The sequence below is a fragment of the Solenopsis invicta genome, chromosome 7 (assembly GCF_016802725.1).
Source record: "Solenopsis invicta isolate M01_SB chromosome 7, UNIL_Sinv_3.0, whole genome shotgun sequence".
NCBI classification, from domain to species: domain Eukaryota; kingdom Metazoa; phylum Arthropoda; class Insecta; order Hymenoptera; family Formicidae; genus Solenopsis; species Solenopsis invicta.
The window spans coordinates 2,361,388-2,384,733 of record NC_052670.1 but is presented as its reverse complement, the minus strand read 5'-3'; the positions used below and the strand labels follow the sequence as shown (position 1 = coordinate 2,384,733).

General features: G+C 36.7%; 4 protein-coding genes across 6 annotated transcripts in view; 3 read left to right on the top strand and 1 right to left on the bottom strand.

The window, feature by feature from the left end:
• Nucleotides 1–102: 102 nt before the first annotated feature.
• LOC105199880 (acid phosphatase type 7) lies at nt 103–2,838 on the bottom strand. Its single transcript, XM_026130538.2, has 8 exons — nt 2,681–2,838; nt 2,448–2,552; nt 2,091–2,285; nt 1,682–2,009; nt 1,134–1,316; nt 851–1,070; nt 579–773; nt 103–475 (listed from the first exon to the last, which is right to left on the bottom strand). The coding sequence occupies exons 2-8, from the start codon at nt 2,545–2,547 to the stop codon at nt 380–382; spliced, it is 1,317 nt and encodes a 438-aa protein (XP_025986323.1). The 5' UTR covers nt 2,548–2,552; nt 2,681–2,838; the 3' UTR covers nt 103–379.
• A 66-nt stretch (nt 2,839–2,904) lies between these two features.
• Nucleotides 2,905–5,131, top strand: LOC105199879. The gene is made up of 7 exons (XM_026130530.2): nt 2,905–3,268; nt 3,460–3,521; nt 3,934–3,994; nt 4,184–4,244; nt 4,517–4,581; nt 4,788–4,855; nt 5,069–5,131. Exons 1-5 carry the CDS (start codon nt 3,106–3,108, stop codon nt 4,521–4,523), a joined length of 354 nt encoding a protein of 117 aa, XP_025986315.2. The 5' UTR covers nt 2,905–3,105; the 3' UTR covers nt 4,524–4,581; nt 4,788–4,855; nt 5,069–5,131.
• Nucleotides 5,132–9,836: 4,705 nt separating this feature from the next.
• The window catches only part of LOC105199953, an 81,509-nt gene continuing 67,999 nt past the window's right edge, over nt 9,837–23,346 (top strand). For 2 of the 3 annotated variants that reach the window (XM_026130329.2, XM_026130328.2), the window contains exons 1-3: nt 15,960–18,631; nt 20,616–20,728; nt 21,422–21,476. In XM_026130329.2, coding sequence (XP_025986114.2) covers nt 18,568–18,631; nt 20,616–20,728; nt 21,422–21,476 — 232 coding nt within the window. In that variant the 5' untranslated portion in view covers nt 15,960–18,567. Of the gene's footprint in view, nt 9,974–10,053; nt 10,371–15,959; nt 18,632–20,615; nt 20,729–21,421; nt 21,477–23,346 lie in introns of those variants that run through there. The other variant, XM_039452118.1, reaches the window with a different exon arrangement.
• LOC105199954 (cell wall integrity and stress response component 1-like) lies at nt 16,819–17,622 on the top strand. The gene is made up of 2 exons (XM_011167287.1): nt 16,819–16,917; nt 17,335–17,622. The coding sequence occupies exons 1-2, from the start codon at nt 16,819–16,821 to the stop codon at nt 17,620–17,622; spliced, it is 387 nt and encodes a 128-aa protein (XP_011165589.1).

Genomic DNA, 23,346 nt, shown 5'->3' with positions numbered 1-23,346 from the left:
GTATATATGTATATATATTATTAAAACTATATTATATATACTTATAATAATTATATATATGCATATATTTATATTTTAACAATTAAAGGATTATATTATACGTTTTTTGCATTTACTAATTTTTTACTCGCTCATACGAATATCATACATTGTTCATGTATACATTTCGACCGTAGTATGTTCAGCTACGTAAAATGTGTACCAAATTCGAATTATAATTACATAATTATACGTATAATACACAGCCGAAGTAAAAAATTTCTTATTTACTTTTTATTAACAATATAGTTTGATAAATGTCTTTGTCTAAATATTTTTTATTTTGCTATATTTTGTTATGTCGGTTTATAGTATTGCGTCAATTAAAATTAAATTTTTATTAATTTATAGAAGAAGCTTCTACATACTGTGGCAAAGGATTCTCTTTTACGAGCCAAACTCTGTCTAAAACTGCACCCTCTTTATCATCGGATACCTATTATTAAATATAACAAGATAAATAAAAGAAAGTTATTTTACGATTTGATTATAAAAAAATTACATTTTTGAGGTTTGTTTTTATCATATTTATGTCATACCTGTTCTAGATACAAATGAGTCCTATTGAACACTTTCATCCTTGTATATCCATAATCCGAGCTATGGAATGCTGACCATGGTGGTAGATTTGGAATAAATTCCTCTCGACCTTCCTTGCAACCAGCTGATCCAGTAACTATATGTACCGGTGCTTTATAATTTCTATATGGCTCTTCGTAACTACCATTGTATACCTAACAATAGGATAATTTTCATCAATTAGCAGGTAAATGCTTTCCTTTAAAATAAACTTGATAGAGATGACATTTACTTGAAAATTATACATGGGCCACATTCTTTCGTAACTATGTTCGTGCGCCCAAATTTCTAAATCTACTTTATGTTTAAAAAATAGATCCTCTAATCCAAACCAATTAAAAAATGGCAATCCAACTCTAACTAGACTCTGATGATTAGTACAATCATCTGCATTTTTATTGCTGCAGTACATTGGCCTATGTCCAAATGTTACTATCCATGGACGTTGAGCTCTGTAATCATAAAAATCCTCTATCAGTCATTTATGTTATGTATTAATCTAATTGACAGTGTACCTTGCTTCAGGTTTATTAGCTTCTCGTAGATCTTTATCCAGCCATTCGTATTGTTTAACCATTTGTTTTATACCATAATTCATAAAATAATAAGCTTCAGTTTCTATAGCTACAAAATGTACAGGTCCTAAATTAAAACTATACCACAAGCCTTCTGAGTCACCAGGCATAGTAAATCGAGCTCTGAAAAATGAAATTAAATCGTTTCACGTGTCATATGGAATATTGATTTAACAAATTACATTTGATCAAGCACTAGTTATCCGAATTTAAGGAAAACACGGAACAAATGTAATAAATACGTAAAATATATCTGAAATTGTCAATTTTTCTTGTCAACATGCTTTCATTTTAATAGTGATGTTAAAGTGCGTTTCACTTGGCATTTTGTTTAATATTTGATGAACAAAGGCAAAATGATTCCAAGACTATTGTCTGTCAAGTGAAACACACCTTTAACAGTGTACAGCGATAAAATACGATAAAGCCTCGTTATGTGTCATCTGTTACGTTTGTTTCGTGTTACTTTTGTTCTTGATATCTCCTACCTATAATTGCTAAAATTATATTTTTCTTCATGATTGCCAGGTACAGTCATATATGGTATATAAGCGGCAACGGATTCAATTTGCCGCATAAACTCATCTCCTACACGCGCATCATCTGTGTTCATGTCATAAGCAAAATCACCAACGTGAATGGCAGTATCATATAAACCACGCTCCGTTTCATCTTGTAGCCGTGACAAACTCTGTGCGTTCTCGTTACCCATATCACCAAAAATAACTATTTGTGGTGACCAATCTGTGGAATCCTCCGGTGCGGTTTTCATATAAAATACATTTGACCACCCATAACTGCTACCACAATGATATACTGATGACCAACAGCAAAATATTTATAATTAGTGAAGTAACTTGAGGACAATTATCAGCAAATGTACTAAGTATATCTTACTGTATTTGCTGTTGGGTGTTAAATTTTTTAGCCACACTCTGTGGATGTATTGTTTCTGTTTTTCTTTTCCACCATCAACAAAAAGAGTAGAATTTCCTTTGGCTCGTAGAATAAACCCACCTATACCATACTCAACTATTGATTCCTTTGTATCATTTCTTGTGCTCCAAGTGACAACAATGTCATGAATGGTGTCTAAAAATTATAATCAGAACATGTACAGTATTATTCTTTTAACCATAAGCATTATCTAAATATGTTTTAGAATGTAATTTTCATATTATATTGTTTATATACTTTTTAAAACACGTATAATTTATAATATATATATTAATAATAATCATATCAAAAACTCACCACCATAGGAAAGATGTACAGCTTCTGGCCGATAATGTATCACAGTAGCAAACGCAATAGAGAAGAAAGATAAGACCACGAACGTGATATGTAAAAGCATCTTGCCTGTAAACAATGTCAAGTATAATACGCATTAATTGATCATCTGATATGACGGTGCAGAAATGAAACAAAGGAATTAATTGATGTTTGTAAAGTATTAAATAATTACATACTGCGCCCATCATACTTACTGGTTTAACGTATCGTATTTCGCTTGTATCACACAAAGGACTGACAATTAAGACTTATATATCAAAAAGCATTATTAAGCACATTATCATTTCGACACAATGACGTTTGTAGCAACATCATATCGCAAAAGATAACTGCGATAACTGACAACAACTCCTGCACTACCGCCAGTATACATCTACTTTCGAAAATGGTACTACGTAGCACGTTCATTTTGCGACATTGCCGATGAAATCGATGGATTGAAATATGGATGTGGTTCGAGTCTAAGCTAAAATAATACGATTGAGGAAGAGAGAAAAGTTTTTTCTCTGATAGGGATATATCACATTTTAATTATAACTTATACTTTTTGTTTTTATTTTAAAAGTAGTTAAAATCTGAGACACATTTTGTACATAAAATAATAATAATTTGTATCGTAATGCGAAAAGTGCATGAACGCGAAGTTAAAACGCGCGGGGTAGTGTCAATCTTGGTGCGTGAAGTTGACCGCGCGGGAGATGAAGCCGCTATATTCACGTTTCATTTACAGAACGCAGCGGACCGGCTGCAAAGCGGATGCGTCAACGCGACTTGTTTAACAGGTGAGCGAGACTTATGTCAACCTCGCATTAATATTTACTGTAAATTCAATCATCGTGTAATGTAAATTCGATGCTCGCGTGCAGCGCGTCCGCAGCGCGAGTGCGACGTCGATCTTGACTCGTAAAGTTGATCGCGCGCGCGGGAACGAAGCCGGCTCGCCATTTTGATCTGCATTTTCGTCTGATTGCAGAACACAACGAACGCGATGCAGATCGGGCCGGGGATGAGTGGCGTCGTAAACTCATTAAACAGGTAAGCGAAATTTATACTAATCCCGCAGTAATATTTTTTGCCAAGCTAATTATCGCACAATAAAGATTCGGTACTTGTATATCGATGATACGTAAAAACGCATTCTCAAATAATTGTTGTCGAAAAAAATGTACCGCGCGAATAATTGATAAAACGACGAGCATCGTACATTGCAAGTAACGCGCGCGGATATCTGCTTATAACATTAATACGCTTTCTCGTAAAATAATCATAAAAACAACGTATATTATTTGTTGCTCGATAATGTTGGGGGAAAAACGCATAAACGCGAGGTTAAGAGCGGGTCACGTAGCATCGTCGCGGCGTCGCGTCGGTCTTATCGCGTGAAGTTAACCGCGCGTGAGATGAAGCCGCTTCTCGTCATCTTGAGCTGTATTCACGTTTCTTGCAGAACGCGGCGGACGTGGGACGAACCGGCTCCAGCACGGGTGTCATCGCGACGTATTTAACAGGTAAAGGAAACTTATATTAACTTCTCATTAATATTTACTGCCAATTTAATCGTTGCGTAATGTAGGTTCGTGCTCGCGTGTAGCGCGACCGCGTCGCGGCCGCGGCGCGGTCGATCTCGGCGCGTAAAGCTGATCGCGCGGTAACGAAGCCGGCTCGCCATTTTGATTCACATTTGTGTCTGATTGCAGAACGCAGCGGACGCGGGACGGATCGGAACCGGAGCAAGGAGTGTCGCAGCTTGTTTAACAGGTAAACGAAACGAATGTCGCGTAATACAATAAATTGGTACTCATATATCGGCGATTCGTAAAACAGGCATAAGAATTAATCGATTGGAGATGTATTGCGCGAATTGACGGTTATAATATCGAATTACGAGTAAAGTATGCGGATATTTAACATGCAACGTCGCAATGGCGCGGAATGTCGCAACGTATTACGCGATCTTGGCGTGTGAAACTGATAGTACGAGAGACGAAGTCATTCTCGCCATTTTAATTCCATTCCTGTTTCGTTTACAGAACGTGACGAGCGCGGAACAGTTCGGCTCCGGAACGAGTGCATGGCGTCACGTCTCATTCAACTGGTGAGAGAAACTTAATATTTAACAATCTTGTAATAAATCTAGCAACAGATTTGTACGCTGATTTCTTTGAACGCGTATTTCGCAATACTCGTTCGAGCAAAGATCCAAACGTACAGTGCCATCGCGCCCGTGGCAACACTCGTTAAGTTAATCGCGCAGAAAATAAAGTTGCTTCGTCATTTTAATTCCATTTCTTTTTTTTACAGAATGCGATGGACACTTACAGAACGCGGAACGAAGTGCTTCCGAAATGAGTGGTATCGTGATCTAACTGGTAAGCAATATTTATACTAATATTGCATTTATTTTATATAACAATATCTAATACTCGAAAATATAGATTTAATATTGATACGTTGATAATTTGCTTGAACGCGTTTTTTTTAATACTTGTTCGAGCGAAGATCGAGACATAGAATGCTGTCACGACGCTCGTCATCCCACAGGAAAAGAAGCTGTCTTAATTATATTCATGTTTCTTTTACAGAACGCGGTGGATGAAAGACCAATTTGTTCTAGAACGAATAGCTTGTGAATCAGTTTGACAACTTGAAAAAGGAAGAAGAAAGGAGGTTTGACAATTCCAAAGGAAAAGGAGGTCTAGAAGAGACATCCGAGCATCGGTGGAGCAACTTAGCGGTAAGCATTATTGCTTACTTGCGTAAAATTAGTCTTTTTTTGCATTTATTGGTTTTATTTCAATACTTTGAAAATAATAATTAAAGAATTTGAATTTGAAATTTTATAAAACTTTATTTTTATGAAGATTTTGACAATTACATTACTATTTTAATAGATATTTAATTGAAATTTAATTGAACACAAAATTCTGTACTTGTAAAAAATGTAAATTATTAATTCTTTTAAGCATTACTTTAATCTTATAGTATGTTTGAAGAGAAGAATCTTATGTTTGTTATTTATTTTATGTTATAGAACTATCGTTACTACGTTGCTGACAACTCTATGTTGACGTCGGTGAGTAATAAAAATTTCATTAACGAATCTATGAAAAATGTATGAAATTAAATCATTGAATAATGCATTAAACCATAAGTAAAAACTTGATGCGTTACGGTGCGTTAAGGTGCCAATTTTAACATGAAGTTTTGAAGCTTATTTATTTAATTTATTAACAAACTGGTTTTATAAAAAATAAAACGCAATATGATGTGAGATCATATTCCGCGTTTTGTTAAAATTATATCAATGTAACAATAAAATTTTTTGTCAATAAAAATATTTGATTTTAATTAATATCTATTTTTAATATAATAGATATTATAAAAGTTACTAATTATAATTTTTATAAAAAATAAAATGAGAAAGTACATATCTTCAATGCAAAATCATAAAAATCTCAACATATTGCGAGATAACATCATATAATTGCTATAAAAATTATTTACTCTTGTTGAATCCTACATCACAGTTTTTAAACTACTCATATAATGTGTTTAAGATCAGGTTTGAGTAATGACGAATCAACCAAGATCAAAGAATTTATATATTATTAATTCCTATATTTTACAATGTTGGAACAAATTTTATCAATTTATTGATTAATAATTACGCTTAAAAATTACAAAAATAATTATTATACATAATTATAAATATAATTATATAAACATTAATTTTAAATATAATTACAAATTGAATGTGTGATTAACAATTGATTATTATTTTTTTAATTAGTAATTTATTTATTTTTTTATAACTAAATAAATCATTCATAATTATCATTATCATTAAGTTTGAACCGATCACTTTTATTAAAAGAAAATCATAAAAAATTAATTATACAAAACTGTCAACAATTAATTGATTAATCATTAATTATGGCTACACATATTGTAAATTATTAGTAGATTATTTTAGTTAATAAATAAATTAAATGATTGATGCTAAACATTGCAGTACACGTATTTTAAAGAACAAGACATAAAAAAAGTCAGAGTAAGAACGTTGTATGAAATTTTAAATATAACATAGGTTTTTGCTTGTTTGTTTTTTCAAAGGCTTGCATTAATGATTGAATTGTCCTCTTAAATTTAATTGAAATTTAATTGAACACAAAATTAATATCAAAATTGTTTAATATTTAATCGTTTTTTAATGTTGAATTTTGTTTTTTCTTTTTTTAAGTGTAATTCATTTTTTTTTAGCTTTTTGTGTACTGGGAGAAAAATTATTAAGTTCTAATAAATATTTATTTGAATAATACTAGTGAAATATTTATTAAACATAAATATATATTTACTTAGTAGAAGAACCACTAAACAAATTTAAATTTTATTTTTTTTACTACAATAAATATTTATATACTGTAAGTAAATATCTTATTAGAAATATTCTTAAATATTTATTAAAATTTAGGAATTTTTTCTCTCAGCGTGGTAAGTGTAAGAGACATTGCGATTCGTCCAAAAATTAATTTTCGCGTTCGATTGGGCACATGTATTAAGAGGTACGATTCGGTATCGGAGATCGTTGCAATGTACACTCTTTTTTTTCATCACGTTATCGGTTTAATGAGACCATGTCTCATTGAACTTAGCGTCTAACTGGTCGATCAGCTGGATCAACTACGATTTGTGAGCATGTCGCGGGTTGACAAAAGCACCCCAGAAAGTGCGTCTCCTTTAAGTGACTTGCTGCCTACGACTATGGCTTGTAACAAATACAAGTGTCGTATGAATCGTGGTTAAGAAAGCTTAGTCGACGTTAAACGTGCGTTAAACGTGACACAAAAGGGAGAACTCATTCGCAACGAGCTCACTATTGATCCCGTATCCAACGCGTTCGAATTATTAAATTGTTCTTTCGCGAATCGCGTACAAGCAATGTCTCTGCACGTGCCACGAAGTAGATCGCAGAAATATGAAATAATTTGTTAAAAGTAGAAATTCTTTGATTATCGGTGTACAATTTTTTTTTTTTAGCTTTTTGTGTACTGGGAGAAAAATTACTAAATTTTCCAAAATATTTAATAAAATTTAGCAATTTTTTCCATTAGCGTGGTAAGTGCATTAGACATTGTAATTCGTCCAAAAATTAATTTTTGCGTTTGATTTGGCACATGTATTATTAAGAAGTACGATTCGGTATCGGAGATCGTTGCAATGTGCACTCTGTCTTCTCGTCACGTTATCGGTTCAATAAGACCATGTCTCATTGAACTTAGTATCTAACCGGCCGATCAGCTGGATCAACCATGATTTGTGAGCATGTCGCGGGTTGACAAAAGCACCCCAGAAAGTGCGTCTCCTTTAAGTGACTTGCTGCCTGCGACTATGGCTTGTAGCAAATACAGGTGTTGTATGAATCGTGGTTAAGAAAGCTTAGTCGACGTTAGACGTGCGTTAAATGTGACACAGAAGACAGAACTCATTAGCAACGAGCTCACTATCGATCCCGTATCCATCGTGTTCGAATTGTTAATTTGTTATTTCGTTAATCGCGTAATAACCGATGTCTCTTGCAGGTGCTACGAAAAGATGCTTACAGCGCTACAAAATGATTTTTTTAAATGCTTACTTTTTTCCATTTTTATATATAATTTTTATTTCTATTTCAGTTTTTTGTGATAAATGCAAAAGACTTTGCGATTCGTGGAAAATAATTTTTGCGTTTGTATGAGCACATGTGCACATGTGCAATTACGGTATACGATTAGATATTAGAGGCCGTTGTAATGTGCACTCTGTCTTCTTATCACGTTATCGGTTCAATGATACCATGTCCCATTGGACTTAGCGTATAACCGGCCGATCAGCTGGATTAACCATGATTTTTTGAGCTTGTCGCGGGTTGACAAAAGCACCCCAGAAAGTGCGTCTCCTTTAAGTGACTTGCTGCCGGCGACTATGGCTTGTAAGATACAAGTGTCGTGCGAATCATGGTTAAGAAAGCTTAGTCGACGTTAGACGTGCGTTAAACGTGACACAAAAGGCAGAACTCATTCGCAACGAGCTCACTATCGATCCCGTATCCATCGTGTTTGAATTGCTAATTCGTTTTTTCGTTAATCGCCTAATAAGCAATGTCTCTTGCAGCGCTACAAAATGATTTTTTTTAATGCTTATTTTTTTCCATTATCATATATAATTTTTATTTCTATATTATTAGAAAATATTCTTTATAAAAGATAATTTTTACTTAAAAGTATGAAAATTGAGTAAGAAAGTCGCTTTTCTTAGCAGAACTGTTGTTTTTTTGTAGATTATAATGTACAAATTGTTATATTTTAAATTATAATTATTTTGATTTTTTATAAAACTGTTTTTAAATATACACATTTAATTTATTTTTATATGCTTCAGCAAACTCATTCTATCCATGTATATAGTTGACGTTCTTTCGTCGCCGATTTAATTGAAAATAAAAGAACCGCAGTCGATTCATCGCGTCGCGTGATTTTTTTCGGGAGTGCCGTTTAAGTTATCGGACTAAACTTTTGTAAATAATTAAATTAAACTTTTGTAAATAGTCCGCGCGCGATTATAATATATTATCGCGAGTGTTTTTCGCGAATGTTGAACGGAGGAAGATCAAAAGGAGGAAGAGGAGACCTGACAACGCAAATATCTTGAGTAGAGAAGAAAACCTAGGAGAGGCATCGAGCCCGGATGTAGCAATTTTTGGGTGAGTATAATTTCTTATATATTTGGGAAAAATAAATAATTCTTTCCCATTTAGTTGAATTATTTTATCTTGACAAATAATTAAAGACAGATATACAATTTAAAATTTTGTAAAAGTTTTATTTTTGTAAAGTTCTTTCAGATAACATATATAACTATATTAGAAAATATAAAGTTTTTAAAGTAGGATTAAAACTTTGATGTGTGCGTAAGGATTAATACTTTAAAAATTAATCATTTTGAAGGCTACATTAATTTGAATCTTATGTTTTGCCTTACAGTATCATCGCAGCAACGTGACAAAGTAGCAACTCAAATGTTCTGAGAGGAGGAGGAGGCCTGGGAGAGGCATCGGGCCTCAGCGGAGCAACTTTGGGGTAAATATAATTTTTTAATTATATAAAATTTTTAGTCTTTTGCCTTCTTATTTAATTTTACCCCAATAATTAAAAAAAAACTCAAAGAATTTAAATAAAATTTCAATTTAAAATATTATTTTGAGCACAGTTTTAATTATCCTTTATGTATTTGTGTGTTACAGTATCATCGCAGCTTCGTGGCTGAATAACTCCGCTCGTTGCGCATCGGGTCGGTGAGTTAAAAATCAATTTTTTTATTTCTGCTTTTAATATTTTTCAAAGGTGGAGGTGTAAGGAGGGATTAATCGTATTTTTGCGAATAAGTGAATGAGTGCAACAAACTCTCATGATCCAAAAGGAAGAGGAGGAAGTCTCAGGTGCAACTTTGGGGTAAGTTAAAATATTTGCAACTTATACAGGTGTATAGCGCATCTGGTCTAACCAACGAATATCTCAATCTTATGTTACAGATATTCATTGAGGTAAAAATCGACGAGAGGAAGTAGTCCAAATCATCCATTTGTCGCCGAATTATTATATCATAAAATAAATGAACCGCAGCCGGTTCGTCGCGTCGCGCGTTTTATTACGGTAGTGCCGTTCAAGTTATCGGAGTAAGACTTTTGTAAATGATTAGTCCTCGTGCGATTTTAGTATAATATCGCGAGTGTTTTTTGCGAGTGTTCAACAAGAAGAGGAGATGAAGGAAGAGGTCTGTCAATCCAAGCGTTCTGAGAGGAGGAGGAGGACTGAGAAAGGCATTGGACCCCGGTGATACAACCTTTGGGTGAATATAATTTCCTATATATTTGAGTAAAATAAATAATTTTTTCCTATTTATTGTTTTATCTCGATAAATTACAAATAACAATATATATGGTGGAGAATCCCTCCACTTCAAGATTTTAGCACAGACTTGAACCATTTTTATCGGCAGTATCGTAAAATAAATGTGCTATGTAGTACCAATTTGAAAAATGGATATATTGGCGGTAGTGTACAGGGGGTTTCGTCGGTTGCATGTAAAACGCCGATATGGCCGCTCCAATCCTCTCTCTGCTTTTAACAAATTGACTCCCACTACTCTCCCTACATCTTGCTTATTCCATTAGCGGCCGACCTGTCATTCTTGTAGAGCAAATCAGATTAGCCAATGATGAACGCTCATGTCGACGATTGGTTGTAAATAATCCTGGCGCGAAATGCTTTTGTATTTAATTGGGACATTCATTGGAATTGCACTACATGAAACTTTTTATATATTTACTTTGATTTACGATGAAATGCATAATTAAACATTAGAGAGAAAAAGAAAAAACGAAACAAAAAGCTCAACTAAAGAATGAATCTTTTGCTTCTTGAAAAAAAATTCATGTTTTTTTTACTAAAGGTTGGTTTATAATAGCAGTTACCGTAGAAATTGGCCGATCATATAGTCGATTATTTTGCTATAAATTGACTATGATTGGGCAATTTCTTACGGTAAGGCCTATTATAAACCAACCTTAAGATATGTTAATCTCTTTAAAAATATTAGCACGTATACACATGTTGATTTTCTATTTAATTTTAATATTGTTGATAAAGAAAAAACAAACAATATTTACAAGTAATTATTGCTTCAGTATTTTTCATTTAATAATTTGATTTTAAATTGAATAAAATATAATTAAATAAAAATTTAAATCATTTTTTCTAACATTAAACATTAAACATTTAAAAACCCTAAAAAAATAAATAACTTTTCTTTCCTACATTACATTTAGAAATTTATTTATTGTAAAAAAATATCACGAGTTGACATAAAGTACAACTTGTTTAATTTAATTTAAAAATTTTCTAAATTATATTGTTTTCCTGCTGCATATATTACATTGATAAAATAATATTGTAAAATATTAGCATCATATTGAATTAACTTGTATAATCACCACGTTTGTAACTTTGTATTTTTACTTTTGTTTGTTTTTTTATGTTCAATGATAAACAATTATTTTTATGTCGATTGTTTATTATATATTAAATAATTATTAATATATAAATTTGTCGTATTTAGCTACCAAATTCTACTGAACCGTATTTATCTTTGACGACCTCTTGTTAAGATTATTATTAATACCTCTCAACTGTTGGCATGCGCAAACTATAATTTTAATTACAAAAACTAAGTGAGATTTAAAGTATGTTTATAATAAAATCTTTACGTGACAACACACATTATAAACGATATATATTCAATTTGCCAGGATTTGATTTCTTTTATTTAACAAAAACGCTCGTTTATTTTAAGAATACTTATAAGAAAATGTATAGTATGTACTGTAAAAAAAATGTCATAAGTTGCGTCGGATTTACAATCATCAGTCTATTAAGAGCTTAACTGCAAGTGCGTGCTGGCGAAGGGCCATCACCTAATTAGTAATTAAATTGGAGCTGGGAGCGAACGATTCGTTCAATTTCCAGAATAGTTCTCGCCACAGCGGCAAGATTTGTTTAACTGAAACACAGGCTGGAGCTTGCCTCGAGATTGCCTGCGGGTTACTATTAATCCGTGCTTGAAGTTAAACGTTGCTCTCGATCGCAGACAATAGGGCGACGTTGATTCCGCGTGGCGATACCGCGATAATGCAATTACATAAGACGGAAGCTGGAGAGAGTCAGAGAAAGAGGGAGGAGAGAGAGAGAGAGAGAGAGAAAGAGAGAAGGGGAGAAACCAGAAAGGCAGTTACCGAACTAACATCCCCTATATTGATCTTACGGTCTTGCAGTTCTCTCCTTCTCGCCTTCGGTTTGCACGCGTTTCCTGTGCACGTGCAAACCAGCAGGAATGTAGGCCAATCTCTTAGTTCCCTGGGAATAAACAAGCGTTAGTTGGAAAAATTGTCTCAAAATTTTCTAAAAGTTTCTGACTATATTTATTTAGCGATAAATCTGAAATACTGTCATCAGAAATATATCTAATTTTGTCTTTAATATATAAAGATTCGAGTTTTCCGAAAGAATCAAAGCGAGGATCAGCGTTAGAGAGTATTCGAAAAATTATTAAGGTACATAACCATAAGCATAAGACGGCTTTAAGAAGTTATTATTTATTACAAAATTTATAGAAGGCTTTTATTCGTATTAAAATCTGAAAAATGGCGTTATCTCGTGATTATCTCTGAAAATGCAGGCGTATCCGCGTGTCTCCGAATGCGACATACTCTTAATACATATGTATGGACTTGGGAAGACAGTTCAGATTACCTAGACATCGGATTATCGCTCGATGCTCTCACCGTAAAAACTGTTTTACAACTCTGCGAATGCCGATATTAATTTAGAAAGATAATCGCAAACATTTGAACAACTTGTTATGAAAATTATTTACATTAATTATTCCGCAATAAAAGTAGAATTTATTTATTTTTCGCGATATGAAGAACAGTAAAGTGGAGTTTTGTAAACTATATCCCGCGTTAGGAAATCGTTAAAAGTACACATTTTTATCAAAGCTTGCAAAGATTGATTTGTTTGATAAGTGGATCCATAACGTTATTAATCTAATATGACATCATGAATCTACAAAATTTATAATACCGAAATGAAAGCTTCTGGAAAAATATATTTTCTTGCCAGTTTCTCACGCTCGGAGTTAGAGGAGCGCAAACGTAATATAAGTTTTCTATTCTACTTTCGCGACGTAGCGAAACGGCCCTTGGAGCATAGAACCCCCTTGTGTAAATATCTCAGAGATCCAATATTGTGTTCGGAGAAGATGATCTTATATTCGTGAATTTAATATAGGATATTTGAAATTCTAGTTATATATCGTAATAAAGACCTGGCTAGAATTCTGCGCTTGCCTCGCATCAGTCCCTTATCGTATAATAAATAAAAAACGTATCACGTTTATGAAAAGAGATGCACAAGTAACTGGAATTTAATATCTCGACATTTGAAAATATTTGATTGTATAAGAGGACTATTGCGAGTATGACAAATCTCGCATTATTAGTAATATATTTGATTTTCAAATTTTTGACGAAATTCGAAATATATCGAGAGAGCTACGAGATCGGCTCGATTTGATTTTTTGCATTACGGACTATGTTGCATATTTGTTGAGCTAGTAGCAATGTAGTTAACATTTTTCAAGGAATTAATTATATAAATCGAATTTTCAAGTTTTAATATATTTTTTGTTTTGTTAACATCTTGATGAAAATATAACAACTAATCATAGAACGGAAAGTAGTTTTCATCTCATTTGAAACTTAAGATCCGGTGTGGCGTAATGGCTTTTCGTTTAATATCCGTTGAAAAAAAAAAAGAATTTTTTCAACGGAAAAGATCATCGAGAAATCTGTAGTTGACGGTAGTGAAGAACAGTCGATAAAGTGTGTTCAGTTCTCTCGTAATTTTCGTCGCACGATAGATATCGCCAGCGGCGGCTTTAGATGTAATAACACCCTCAGTATCGCCGCTCGCGAGATGCGCCCTTCGCCCTCGCGGTCAGAGGAAATCTTATTAATAATCGTGAGAAATAGGGCACGCGAATCGCGCCAGCTGAGAGCCACGAGATATCGGGAAACTATTCCCGAAACTAATTTGCGATTGTCACTGCTACGTCACTGTTACGAGTAACACAATCTCCATGTTTGAAAAAAAACGATAAAAAAATGATAGAAACAGATTTAAACTTTATTGAAATTTTATATAATTTTATACAAAAATAAAATTATATTTTTAATTGAGAATACAAATTTTAACTATTATAAAACAATGATCTATTTTTATCGTTTCCTAACTGTTATCTGATTTGAATAATTATTAAATTCTAATCTGGATATATGTTTTTCTATTACTACAATTTGTCTAGTTACGTACTCTGTAAATTATGATTGGCTTTTTACATATATAAAATGGATAAATAATTTACATATACATATGTGTAAAAAATATTATTTATATTTTACTCTTTGTGGTCACATGGAGTTAATTTGACAAAAAAGTTTGAGGATCTATATCTCCAAGTTTATTTTTTTTAGTTTAATTATTTAAAAAATTATGATGTATTAAGTAAAACTTATTTCTCAAAAATATTTATTTTCAGATTTTTTAAAAATGTGTTATAATTAAAATCTTTATAAAACCATTATATTTCTATAATGTTCTATGTTTTAAGTATGTTTAATAATTTTTTTTAATATCAAAGAATGAAATTTGTGAATACGGTAATTGATTAAATATTCATTTGATCACGATGTGACAATTAACGAACTTTTAAAAGATGATGACTACAAACGGTTAAAAAACAAGAAAGTAAAATATTACATACAGTATTTATCTATATAAAATAATCAAGATGATCATCAAAGAGGTGTTATCTTTTTCCAATTATTTAAGATAATCGTAATGTTTAACTTAAGTTAAAAAGTTAATAAATTAAAGTTTGTGTTTAAAAAAGAATTAGTGAAAGTTAAAAATTAAAATTATTTAAAATTAACTAAATTAACTTAAAAGTTATTAACTTTAATATTTAATTTTTAATTTTTTAATTACCCAATGCTGCAAATGAGTTATGAGGATTTGTAACAGAGTACGATGCAAGAAGATCTTCCTAAAAGTCGTTGCGGTAGTTTCGCGCAGCGAGAGACTCCGCTAGCCCAAAGTGCATGAATCCGTCGTAGCAAACCCGTCCGCATTGAAGAAAAAAATCCTCATATAAGATTATTTAATGTTAATACAAGATTATTTAATGTTAAACGGGCACAATTCTATTCTTTAAATAAAGTAAAATTTGTTTTTAATTAAGAATATCTTTTTGCTTAGTTTTAATATTAATTTATTTTTAATCAAAGATTATTTTGTTCTTGGTGCTATTCTAAGGATAAAATATTTATAGATTTTTGCATTTCTTTAAGAATTTATTTTTTTGTGTGATAATATAATGCTTATCAAAATTAACTTTTAGTTTAAGTTAGTTTAATTTTAATGTAACTTAACTTATTAGTTTTTTGTTCAACTTGTAACTTAACGTAACTAAATTAATTTTATAAGCCATTATGTAATTTTGATTTAGTTAAAAAAATAAATTAACTTACTTAATCGTGCAATTTTGGCAAAATACAGTCAGATAAATATTGTTTAAAGATGGATACTGAATTTCATGTAAATAACATAAAAGCAACATAATGTAATAACTGAATAATGTACAATATAACAAATGTGACATTTAGGAACTAAATCCACGATAGGATTCTACATTTTCTTTTCTAATTCTATCTGGAACATTTGAAGTAGCGGGCTGCGCCCTGATCGCCCCCTGCAATCAGCGCGAGCAGCGCAGGTACGGCGTGAAATTTGCGGCGCATGAGACGACGACGAGGACGAGAGCTCGCAAGTCGAAGACCGGGGATTGCCGCCAATCGGACGACGCCGGCGCGAACGGACGCCGCTACCGCCGCCGCCACCGCCACCGCCGCTGACGCCGCTCCGTGGCGAGGGTCGGAGGCGGCTCCGTGGAGGGTTGGAGGGTTGGAGAGAGTGCGGTGTCGGCAGGGCTGCCGCCGCCGTCGGTCAACGCGCACGTACCACACACGGGGTTCACACCCATCTCGCGCGCGCTGCGGGCATCTCGCGCCGCCGTCGTCCCCAGGGTCGGCCTCGACGTCGTCCGCGAGGCGAATCACCATACTACCACCCACCCACCACCCGTCACCCCCTCCGCCTCATTCTCTCAAGTTAGTCGGACTCGCGATTCGGCCGGGGGTTCGAGACGTTATGCCGCTCCCGAGGTGCACACACACACCGCGCGGCACCGATTAGGGTGGTGGTTTACGCGCCGTCGTCACGGAGGAGGGTGAGAAATAGAGCACGGCACAGTTGCGTGTGTCTTAACCCGGGGACCTGTGACACGAAGGAGATAGCAGCGCGAGAGGAGAGAGGGAGAGAGAGAGAGAGAGAGAGAGTGCGTAAGTGCAGCGTTATCGTGCGGGAATCGCCCCCGAGAGGAACAACACCGTAAGACATCGAGAGACGTAAGACTCTCCGATCGCGGAGAATCCCGGGATTTCTCTCTTTCCCTCTCGACGGGATCTCGCGGCGTTGATCCTCGACGAGAAGGGACGGAACGCGGCGACGAGAGCGTCGTCGGGCACAGCTGAGAAGATTCGGTGGAGAAGGAGTTATCGTTCGGAGCGGGCGGGCGGGGAGGAGTCGCGCGGGAGACACGTCTCGCTGGCGCGTCGGTGATGTCGATCGCGGGATCCTCGCGGGAGCTCGCTGCACCACCACCACCACCACCACCACCATCATCATCATCACCAGGAGGCTGTTCGATTCTCGCCTTCGTGCGTCGTCGTCGCGCTACGTGGAGCGACACGAGGGACGTGCTGTCGTTCCCGCGAGCGTGATTTAACATCCCATCGGGGGGAAATTGTACGCGCCGGGAGAACCGAGCGAGGACAGAGAGAGAGAAAGAGAGACCAACCGAGATTTTGCGATCGCGGATCGATCCGATTCAAGTGAACGCGCGCATAGCGATAAGTCGCAGCGAGAGGGAGAGAGAGAGAGAAAGAGAGAAAGAACGACGGGGAGAGCGGCGATTGCGTAAGGAAGTGAGAATCGCGCGCGCAATGATCTCAATCGTCGCCGAGGAATCCCGCGGGAAGTCCAGGACGTCGGGCACGATCCCCGCGCTACGGGCCAGATGCCCCGTAACGATCGTCGACGTGCGACCGCACGAAGGGTGGTAGCGCGCACCCCAGGATCGGAGGAGCAGCAGCAGCAGCAGTAGTAGCAGCAGCAATAGCAGCAGCAGCAACAGCAGAAGCAGTAGAAGTAGCAGCAGCAGCAGTAGCAGCAGCAGCAGCAGCGACAGCAGCTGGTCCAAGCTAATACGCGCTTCCGGCGCGCGCGGATCTGATACGGGGTGGATGCGGAACGACAACGACGGGACGACGATGGCCGGTGGTGCGTGCACGGAAACGGCACACGAAACGTTAGTCGAAGCCGTGATCAATAATAAGACGCCCCGGCTCGCCGAGGGATTGTGAACCGGCGATCGCTGTTCCTCACGCCGTGGCATCGCGAGGCACGTCGCCGTAAGGATGTAGGGGGGCCCGGCAGTAACGGGCCCCGTGGAGGCGCCGCTCTTCGTTTCCTTTCGCTCCCCTCGCGCCGACGGACCGACCGCGAGGCCAGAGCGAACGATTTTAAAAGAAAACAAACAAAGAAGGAGAAGGAGAGACGAAAACCGTAAAAAAAAGAGAGGGTGTAATACGTAATAAAATTAAAAAAAAAACAAAAAACAAAATCGCGTCGGAGTTTCGAATGTAAAAATAATTATGTGTTCCTTAGTCCATCTCTTAGGTGGCTCCGAGTTATCGAGCGTGTATCGTAGTTCTCGTCGTAGTAGCAATTTTCTTATACCACCCTCGTGTGGAGCATAGATGCCTTAGTGTCCGTTTAGAGGAGAGAATAAAAGAAAGAGTGAGAGAAAGAGTCTTTTGGATTCACGATAAACAGCCGATCAACGATCTCGCGATAGAATCGTAGATGCGGCGGGCACGTCGCGGTATACGATAGAGAAAAGCCACTCTCGGAAAACTAGAAGAAGAACGAAACGGAGAAAGAAAGAAAGAAGGAGAGCGGGAGAGAGTGAGAGAGAGGAAAGGAAGTGCGTTCCGTGTCGTGCGAAAAATATAATCGTTGTTAGCCGGCCGTGAAGTAGGTCACGAGGTCGATACTAAAATGAAGTGAAGATGCAAGAGGAAAGCGGGGAAAATGGCATGTGCTAACGACGTTAATAACGGCGGACCGATTTTTCGGGGCGGACCCGGCGTAGTGCGAAGTAATTAGTGATTTACCCGTGCACGTTGCGCGCGCGCGAACGGCGCGCGCGCGCCTCATCCGCGCGGAGTGTGTCTCGCGCGGATCGTAATCTAATAGCGGACTACCCCTCCTCCCCCCCTACGTACGGCGGATAATTACTAGCGAAAATGGTCGATCTAGGAGGATACATTATTATACTGACGAACGACGACGGGAAGATCAAGCTGTACGGTACGTAGCGCGCGGTTTACTTTGGCAACAATTATTTATCTGACATATTCGACGCCGATTATTCCGCCGAAACGTGTTCGCGCAACGACGACGGCGAAGCACCGTCACTGCCGATATTGGAATACTCGGAGCGTAAACAATGCGCGCGGGTGCCGCTAAATAGAATGCATTTTGTGAGTTAAATGCTCGAAGCTCACGTGCTTCCGTTTTGTAAGCCACGTACACTTAACGGGTTACATGCCTTCTCGACGATGAACAATTACTGAATTTCGGGAATTTTTTTCTCGGAAAAGATAACAAATGAACTTGGTATCTATAAACAGGGCATGTTTTATTGATTATTAATGTGTAAAAGAATAATTTCTTTTAACTGTTTCGACTTATTTAAATTGATTTTACTGGGACTGCTCTCGAACTCACCCCTCCAATCTTAACGCTTCAGAATTTTGTAAAACAAAAATAAGAAAAATAATTTTGAGTCTCTAGAATGATTATGTCATTAAAGTTTGTATTTAAAAATTTTTAAATTCGGACCGGACGAAAATAATCTTATTTTACTACTAGTTTCAGGTAAACAACTTGTAAACGAGTAAATGTTAAACGATTCTTTGCACGAATATTTATTAAAATTTGTTAATCACACGTAAAAAGTTTGATTTAAATCATAATGCGACTTTCTCGTCGAATTTGCAAATAAGAATTAAAACGCGATTTGTATAAGAATCGAAAGCAACTTTTATAAACTGGTAAGAGACTTTGCTTAAATTTTACGCACTCAAATATAACAGAGCAATCTATAAAATTTAAAAGTTTTTGGTAATACTTTGAGATATGACACATACATTCTTAACGCGTTATCTGTATTTTCACAGAATCTCTACGACATTTTCAAGCTCTATTGATAGATCTTCTTATCTGTATATCGTTTACATTTGTATGCCGGCCTGTCGAATATTTGTCGAATGAATCGCCCCGTGATCGTCTCTTTAGATATATGCGATTATTCCTGATCGCTCGGGGGATGTGCGACAACGCGTAGGAATCTAAATGAGAAGCGATAATTTTCTCGTTAGCGATCATCACATACGCGCAGCTTACACGTCATGCACACGTCGTACGCTTTCGGAAGCGGGAAATGTGCGACGGACGGATTTCCGATTTACGCGACGTGTTACAGTAATGCGCGACGATTTACATAGAGGACGTGTTTCGCGACGTGTTATTTATAGGCTGACCTTTATGTTTACTTATCGTAACGCGCGCTTTATCGCCCCGAAGGAGGCACTCGCTTATTTTACGTTTCGCTTCTTCCTCACTTGATTTCTGTTTGGATATATTTCTCGGAAGTTTAAATTTGTTTATTTTTTTTTCAGAAAATAATCTTTGCGTAAAAGATACGTGTGTGTGTCTGTATATATAACATCGACGATATTTCAAACAACTTGTGCGGAGCGTTCCATTAATATTTGTATATTTTACGGATTTAAATCATTAATAGGTGTATTAATTCTTCCGCTATCGATGTTCGAATTATGAAGCATTGATAAATCGGTTGCATCCGATTCCATAATATATTTCTTTTTCTTTAGTTTATTGGGAAAAAAGTTTTTTTTTTTAATCCGTTTTGCATTCTGTACGTTTTAGGAAAGAATGCACTAGTCGGTTGCTTTCACGATTTGTTTGCGCGCAACGCCCTTTAAATGGCCGTGCTCATTAGCAGATACGTTCCCGTTTACGAAGCAGATTATGTACGTTACGTCCACGGTCGTTTAAACAGGGATTTTTGCAAGCTCCGATGTCTCGTTTCAATACGGATTATTGAATGCGACGTCGCGTTTGAAGTCGCGCGCTATATACTACCTATTTAACACGAAATGCGATCAACATTCACAACGCGCATCGAATTTATTCATTGTAAAGAATTTTTTTCTTTTCAACGCTTTTTTCTTGAGCATTGTAGCAATTGAATTTCGTAAATTTGCAGGATCGCCGGCGGACAATGTGGACACTCTGGAAGTGAGCGATGAAATTTTAGAAGTAAACGGTCGCACCTTGGAAAATGCAACTCACAATGAAGTCATTCAGTACATACATCAGGTAATTGTCTTTGTATGTTATTTGCACGTTTAGAGTCGCTTATTAAATTTCGTGATTTGCCTTGCGCTTATTAACGAACACTGTTTTGAAAGTGAAGAGACAATGTGATTCATAAAAAAATATTCCTACAAAAGAGAAATGGAAAATGTGTAATATATATCATATATGTACACTGAGAGAAAAATTTTTTTAATGAAAAAAATATATTTTTTTAAAACTGTACATTTGATGCAAGCATTTGTTTATTCTGTTTAAGTACAAATATTTACTTTTAAGTAAACGGATATTATTTTAAATATATAATTTTGTACTTTTAACTGTTTTTACTTTTAAATGATGATTTTACGAATAAACTTATAAAATATTATTAAACTTCATAAAATTATTTTCATAAAACATCTATTTGTCTTGAATGTAGAAATAGTCTATCAGTAAATATTTTCTAAAACTATAAAAAAGAATTATTTGAATAAAAATTATTTTTTTTATTTTATTTACATAAATATTTCACTTTAATTAAGAAATTTTTAATTTGACTGCAAGTAAATAAACTGTTGGGAGCCACCGAGTAAATAATTTTTTGTTACGTAAAATTTTTTGTTAAGATATTTTTTCTCTCAATGTATCTTATATTTTTTTTTATATTTTCTCAATTATACATGATATAAATAATTATGTTTCTTTTGATTTAAGTGCATCAAATCTCGAACAATATGTCTGCGTCTCCGGAGAAGCGGAAACAAGATGGGTGAGTCGATTCTCTTCTGCATTTTATATACCTATTCATATATTTTCAAACGCAATCAAGTGGTATTATATATTTTGGACCACATTAAAAGAATGGGCAGAAATAAGTGAAGCATCAGAGAAATTACGATGGGGAAATAATTTTCATTAAATCTTAAACTACAAATAACGAGCGTAATAATATGGGAGATTTGACGGAGGAAAATGAGGGAAAGTAGGGGAGCTGAAACAGGCGCAGGCTGTATACTTTTCACGTGAATTCATCCTCGTCCTAGTTATTTCAAATGCCGGCGATGTGTTATTCTTTGAACAGATGTTTTTAAAGCAAATGAGACATTTCATCGCCAAACGGACGTCATTGTTACTTTATCACAACCGTGCCTGGGCAAGCGCTCGTACGAATTTGAATACAGTTCAAATACATGTGCCACAGTCGATTTCGTCTTGTACCCGTACCCGTGGTTCTCGCTCCTCGTTGAATAAACGCGCAGAGCGTTTCAAACGTATACCGTGTGGAACGTCACGCGCCACGACAGACTTTGACAGGGAGGACGAAAATAAGAATTCGGTCGCAGACCGAAGTCGCAATTGATATTGGCACTTTTCTGCCGGACACAATTTTCCTACCAGCGCGAGCGGTGGCTCGGGGAGCGACAGTCCGAAAGGATATTTGAAAAATTTCGGAAAAGTCCCTTCGAGCGTGAATGCACCGCATTCCTTTGCGTCGAGAGCAGCAGATTCGCATGTCGGGAAAGTCCCGCGTCCGAGAATTATGAATACAGATTTTTGCACGCTATGGCGCGCTCTCGAGCAATTGTATTATATATTTTGTTTCTTCCTTTTTTTTTTCCTTTCACTCGTTGTCGGCACGTTTCGTTGTGTAACGTGAACGATAAACGTGTCGGCGTCGTCGTGCAGGCACCGATAATATAGTGATTCATTTGTATGAATGGCGCTGCTATATTGCGCGCGCTGATAACAGGTTTATTGCAATCGATTTCAATATTGCATCCGTGAAGTGGACGCGAATTACAGGCCCTTTAATTCGTTTAATCACTTGAATCGTGCATCCGTATTATTATTTTTGCCCCGTGTTTATCGAAACCTGTAATACATATTCCCGTATTCTGATTATATTCCGATAATCACCCCTATTAAAGGGTTTTCATTCGATTCGCGTAGCATTCAAATCGTCTGCTCAAATTCGCAACGTGGCGTGCAGCAGCGTGGCCGTTTGATTCTCACCTCGTGTTTACGCAGGCCTGCGTTCGCGGAGCGTGCTATCATTGCTCCATTTTACCATCTGATTATGACCGATTAAGGTAGAATAAGACGGAATAATATTAATAACGCGCTAGTCGTGCACAATGGAGAACACCTGAGCGAATCTTTTCAAGCGCGATCGGACGCAACTGTTTAAGCATCGGCGGATACCATTCGACGCTCTGGGGAGCGACAGAAAGACGCGATGATCAGCTCGTTCCGTGGCGCGGCAAAATTCGAATGGCATTCAGGGGGACCGTCGGCCGATTCCGGGAAGACTCGTGCGAGTCCGGCGTTCGCCAGGTAAACGCTCCAGGTGGCCGCGTACGGTATCGCGGGAGGGTGAGGGGGAGGAGAGAGAACGGCAGGAGTGGAGAACTTCGGAGAGATAGGCAGGCAGGTAGGTAGGCAGGCAGGCGGACAGGCCAGCGGCTGCACATGGCGGACCAGGAGGTATAACCTTCGAATGGTATCCGCTGTCACGCTCCGCGCCGCGCGGCAGTACGGAGGAGCCGTTCGTGCGCGCGCCAAGCGGTTCCGCGCGCTCCGTTCCCTGCTGGTACCGCGATCGCGAGGTCCTTCCTGGCGGCGAGCGCAACGACGCCGAC

Bases quoted from the DNA above. Each gene is read 5' to 3' on its own strand.
- LOC105199880 (XM_026130538.2), bottom strand. From the start codon at position 2,547: ATGCTTTTACATATCACGTTCGTGGTCTTATCTTTCTTCTCTATTGCG. The intron at 2,010-2,090 runs GTAAGATATACT...GTTGGTCATCAG, and splicing joins AACACCCAACAGCAAATACA to TATATCATTGTGGTAGCAGT. The intron at 476-578 runs GTATGACATAAA...ATTTAATAATAG, and splicing joins CTCATTTGTATCTAGAACAG to GTATCCGATGATAAAGAGGG.
- LOC105199879 (XM_026130530.2), top strand. From the start codon at position 3,106: ATGCGAAAAGTGCATGAACGCGAAGTTAAAACGCGCGGGGTAGTGTCA. The intron at 3,269-3,459 runs GTGAGCGAGACT...GTCTGATTGCAG, and splicing joins CAACGCGACTTGTTTAACAG to AACACAACGAACGCGATGCA. The intron at 3,522-3,933 runs GTAAGCGAAATT...CGTTTCTTGCAG, and splicing joins GTCGTAAACTCATTAAACAG to AACGCGGCGGACGTGGGACG.
- LOC105199954 (XM_011167287.1), top strand. From the start codon at position 16,819: ATGTCGATCGCGGGATCCTCGCGGGAGCTCGCTGCACCACCACCACCA. The intron at 16,918-17,334 runs GTGCGTCGTCGT...CGCGCACCCCAG, and splicing joins GCTGTTCGATTCTCGCCTTC to GATCGGAGGAGCAGCAGCAG.